Source organism: Olea europaea, chromosome 11 (genome assembly GCF_002742605.1).
Source record: "Olea europaea var. sylvestris chromosome 11, O_europaea_v1, whole genome shotgun sequence".
In the NCBI taxonomy this organism is placed as follows: domain Eukaryota; kingdom Viridiplantae; phylum Streptophyta; class Magnoliopsida; order Lamiales; family Oleaceae; genus Olea; species Olea europaea.
The window spans coordinates 21,354,325-21,359,517 of record NC_036247.1 but is presented as its reverse complement, the minus strand read 5'-3'; the positions used below and the strand labels follow the sequence as shown (position 1 = coordinate 21,359,517).

At 35.2% G+C, this 5,193-nt stretch overlaps 1 protein-coding gene across 2 annotated transcripts; it reads right to left on the bottom strand.

Moving 5' to 3' along the window:
* Positions 1 to 1,413: 1,413 nt before the first annotated feature.
* On the bottom strand, positions 1,414 to 3,530 carry LOC111403749 (squamosa promoter-binding-like protein 12). 2 transcript variants are annotated; one of them, XM_023032365.1, is made up of 4 exons: positions 2,651 to 3,530; positions 2,427 to 2,563; positions 2,092 to 2,340; positions 1,414 to 1,871 (listed from the first exon to the last, which is right to left on the bottom strand). In XM_023032365.1, the coding sequence occupies exons 1-4, from the start codon at positions 3,145 to 3,147 to the stop codon at positions 1,579 to 1,581; spliced, it is 1,176 nt and encodes a 391-aa protein (XP_022888133.1). In that variant the 5' UTR covers positions 3,148 to 3,530; the 3' UTR covers positions 1,414 to 1,578. The 2 variants fall into 2 exon arrangements, with proteins under 2 accessions (XP_022888133.1, XP_022888134.1); XM_023032366.1 differs by having other exon boundaries at positions 1,414 to 1,868; positions 2,651 to 3,526.
* Positions 3,531 to 5,193: the final 1,663 nt, after the last annotated feature.

Sequence of the window (5,193 nt, the reverse complement as noted above, 5' to 3'; positions counted from 1 at the left end):
CCTGCGCACACGAATATCGGACCGAACAAGGCAAAAATGGCCCCATCGGAGAGCCCACGTTTTGCCAATTTTTATTTTTATTTTTTTGCCTTCTCCAATGACTTTTGAGTTTCTAAACTGAAAAAACTCCAATGGACTCCCAATGGTCACAATATTAATGGGAAGTAACTCCATTGGACTCCCAATGGTCACAATATTAATGGGCAATATGTTTATAAAAATGCTCATTCTCCAACAATCTAACACACTCGAAAATCTCACCTACATTCCTGCATACTCAGTTTCTTCTTTTCTGCATTCCTTGTCCAGTAAGGTCTTGTGGTGATATTGTTTAGATACTAAATCAGCTCGCCGGAGTAGAACCACGGTGCTCGGATTCTGCTTATTACCGTTGTATCCTGGGAGATAGCCGCTCGAACTGAACCGTCAGCGCCTACGGTGAGGGGGCGAAACTGTCTTAAGGAAACTGTGCACGCACAGGCCTCCGTTTGAAATCTGTTGCAGTTTGTGTTTTCTTTCTGCAGATTTATTTCTTTGCAGTTCATGTAGTTTCTTTGCAGATTTAGTTTATCCTTGCAGTTTCAGTTTCCATTTATTTCTGCAGATTATTTTCGCATCAGTTTTCATTTATTTCTGTATATTATTTTCGCATTACTATTTAATTCATGCAGTTTGTAGTTTCATAGTGTGCAACTTCCAGATTCATCGTTTACAGTTTTAGCCTGCAGTTAACTTGTATTTCTGATTTTATATCGCTAAACATTTTTTTTAGCCGTTGGAAAATTCTGAAACGAATTTTTTTTGATAAATTGAAATCGTTTGCCTTGTGGTTATTAATTTCAATAGTCGGCTATTGCATTTGAATAAAACGTATACAATTGATTTCATCCACTAGCGACTTGTTTTCCTACATTTTATGGTATATTAAGATGTATTTTAGGTGTATTTGAATTGCAAGTTTTTGAGTTGGGCTTAAAGATTTTTAATTTATTCTTACTTCATTTTAATTGTAACGAATATACTACTTTCAATTTTTATTTATTTATTTATTTATTTTAAATACTACTTTCAAATTTTAAATTTTGTAAGTTCCATTTATTGTTTCCATTCGAGTCAAAAGAATATAATTTTTAATCCGATTTTCGCTCCTTGTACCTATCCTCTTTAATACAATGAGCGATCGAAGAATGGATGACTGTGGTCACACTTGGAATCGAAATAAAACTATATTTGACCGTTACACGTTGATAAAAAATGCCCAATATTTTCCCCTTCTTGTTTTTTAAGTAAATATATGACTGGACAATTTAATTAACATATAAGCTATAAAAATTATTTTATGTAAGAAAGATCTAAAGAGAAAATTGATTATACATGTAAAGTACCAAAGATGCACTAGACATTTGAACACGGTTTCAAAGATCAAACGAGATTTTGTACTTGTGAAGATGACTGGATGATTGTCCACTGTTTGAAGCCTTAAAGGAATTTCATACATAATTTCCAAAGAAACCTGAATTTCAACAGTGAATAAAGTTGAAACAAATGAGCTATTTACCTAGAGATGAACAGTTCCAATTATATATTCCTTTGATAATTGATATGAAAGCTGCCTGAGTCGTAAGGTGTCTTGAATAAATCAAACTCTTGCAAAAGGGAGCTGCCTGAATTATGTAAACTAGTCGAATGCACCGGAGAAACAGAAGGCCCTTCGTTTGCCACTGCTTGAGCAAATGGCCAGTTCTGCAGCCTAATCGGATTGTCCACACTTGCGTTTCTGTGCATTAAGCCCTCCATAGAAATGGATTCATCCCGATTCAAACTCCAAGGATTGTCAACTGACAGAAGAGAGGAAGCACTCGGAAGATCTGCTGAAATGGCAGAATTAGTTGCAAATGCAAGTAAACACGACAAGTTTCTTTTATCTTATCTATTGTGTATGAAGGGATTAACAGCTTCTTTTCCAACTGAAGAATAACTTCAGAAAGAAAAGACCACAAAATAGCCATAGGAATGTCTCTAGGAAGTGGCAGTTCATCCTTGTTAGACGATGTAAGAATGAGTGTTGGAAATAAATAGAAGAAGACGTACATTGATCTAGGATCCGAGGATTCGGGCTCTGAAGGGACAATAACCTCTCTGATTCGACTTTCAGGTTATAAACAGCAGAAGGCATTTCATCGTTGGGAAAACACGGTCGCTCATCAATTCCTCCAGTCTTTGAAGGCCTAATGAGGGAATCACCGGCTTGTGTCAGCATAGAATTGCAGATAGTTTCCCTCCTTCGATTTGAACCCGAGATAGGGAGTACGTTGAACTGCACATTCTGTGATGTCCTCTCTGTTCAGATCAGAAACGAGGGATTACTTGTACTTACTAAGCCAAAATCTAAATAGAAATTGAAAATTTACGAGTTTAAAGAACACCATAAAATGAAGAAGACAGTCCTGCTGTGGTGAAATGGATGGGTTCAGGCTGCAGCCTACGTCGTCTAGCATTGTGATCAGAAAGGCGCCTTCGACAGCTTCTCTTATTATCATCAAACTCCGACAGGCCATGGAATCTTTCAAATCATTAAACAGACAGTTTTATGTCAAAAAAAACCTTGTAACTGTCGAACAAATAAATAGCAGAATATAGAGAAACTTGCCTGCTGCATTGTTGGCAAAACCGCCTTTCCATTCCCGCTACAATTACCTTGGGGCTTTTGGAATGAATTTCGCAGATTCTATGGCGTCTGTGGTAATCTTTCACTAAAGTAAGATCAAGATTGCACCCTTCAACTTGGCAGCAAGGATTCTGCGCTTTCTGATAAGACGCCCTCGATCTTTTTGTAGCAGGATACGACACTGGAATTGAAGGCGCCAATCTATACACTTTCTGCTTTCCAAGTTCTAAACAATTAAACGATTCGCCTGAGCTCCCACTTATCTTTTCCATCCCGATAAAGTTTTCGTCAAATTTATTGCTAACAGGCAAAGAACCAGATGTTACAAAAGGGTTTCTTGAAGAAGATCCACTTTCAAAACCACTATTTAAAAAAGCTATGTCCACATCTTTGTCAGTCTCAATCACTTGTAGGGCGAGTTCGGTTGGCTCGACACCATCACAGTTGAACCCTGTCGGCATTTTCGAATTCCACTCCATCGGATAAAAGGGATTCCCTAAACATTGCCTCTGTGAAAAACCACGTCTCCAGCCGAGAAACTCATCGAATGATCATAAAAAAGAATTTTTTTGAAATTTTCAGAAGCTGAAAAGGCCTGTTAATCTCCAACAACACTGAAGAACCAAGGAGCACGCTTGACAAGAGTCATGTTACTACTCCATAAGATAGTGATGCCTAATAAAACAGGGATTTTCAATGGTCGAGCTTTCAACACGTAGAAGAAATTTTGTTGTCGTCGAATCAATATGTAGAGTAGGTGGCAAAATGGTTTGGTGTTCCCTCAGGATATACAGTTTATTCCGGGGCCTAGAAGAGTAACACACGTTTTAACACAGTTGAAGGCAATAGGGATAGATAGAGAAAAAAGTAACCAAGTGTGAATGAATGGCACCAGATTACAATTTAAGGCCCTGTTTGAGCTACATTATTTGGAAAAATGCATTATTTAACAGTGATTTGACATCATTTCAACCGCACATTCTTCAATAAAATAATATTACATGTAAATCAAAAAATTTTCCTTACTTTTTAACCACACATTTCCCATCAATATACTCTTCAAAAATGCATTTTCATTCCCATAATGTGGCTCAAACAAGGGCTAAGTTTATTTCGAAAAAGCAATTTTAAGTCGTAGCATGTAGATTACTAGTTTTTCTTAGAAGTATCGAACAACAGTTTTTACGGTTCGAGACAGCAAAAGACTCTCACGAAATCTACTGTTTTTGTGTTACTACTGTTGGATAAATTGGTGCATGAATTATATTCCGTTAAACAAAAATACGTGCATCCAAAAAAATTAAAATAGCAACTTAATTGAAAAAGTCTCCATTGGTGTGACTAGTCATGACTCTTCAATTGCAAAGAGCGCGTATCAAAGAATTATGTTGTTTCAGAATGGGTGTGACCTTTTGATAAGGTGTAATCTAGACCATCAATATGAAATTGTGCCATCTAATGATTGAAATGAATTTGTACCAAACGATGCAACCGTTTGAAGAGATATATGAAAATCTATAAAATATGATACTCCAAATTCCATTTCACTCCCCTCCAAATTATGTCAAAATAATTTTGAGTTCTGTTTTTGATATCTTCTGTTTTAGAAGAGTACAATCAAGATTTAGTTCATTCGGTAATTTTGAAAATTCCAATCTCTAGATAGATGTACCTTGGGAGATGGACGTCAATTTAATCATGTTAGCACCAATATAGGGGTGAAATATGTTTTAAAGAGATTTTCATTCGCATACCTCGTTTTATTTTATCTCCTTCAAAATTTTGCATATTCTACGTCTGAGTAAGTTAGGGCTGTTCATTGTGCAGTTCTGTTTGGTTCTCTTTAGAACCAAACCAAACCCGAATTTTCTAGTATTTAATAAATAGAACCATCATGTTCAAATTTAATTGTGGAAACGTTCAAATTAGTTCGATTCCTGAGTTCAATACAATAATTCATTTTTTTATTATTTACAATAAAATTACATTAATTCAATTAATGATATGTTCAATTTTAGCCTTTACAAAATAATGTTGTTTTATCTTATGTATCTTTTACTCCTCTTTATTGAGTTTTTAATAGATTTGATTGTTAAAATCACATAGAGAAAAGCTTCCAATTCAATTTCTCTAGAACTATAGAAACCGTACCGCAATAGAATAATAGATTCAAATAAAACTTAGGTCAATATGATTAAGTTGAGCTTGGAATGAAAATTAGAAATTAAAAAAAAAATCTTATTTTGAGTTTGGGCTAAATTAATTAGTAAGCAAATTTATTTAGAAAAATTAAAACAATTTGACTTAGTTATGATAAATTAATTAAAAAACTAGAGAGATTTGATTTCTATTTGGTTCTTCGATTTGGGGTGTAGAATCGAGAATTGAATTGAATCGGTTCATTTTCGATTCAGATACCCGATTCAATTTGATTCGGGACGGGTACGATTTGATCCGAGCCTTAGAATAAGTTGTGATTTGCTCATTATTATGCACGCACCATTATTTTGATTAGCCATTACTCT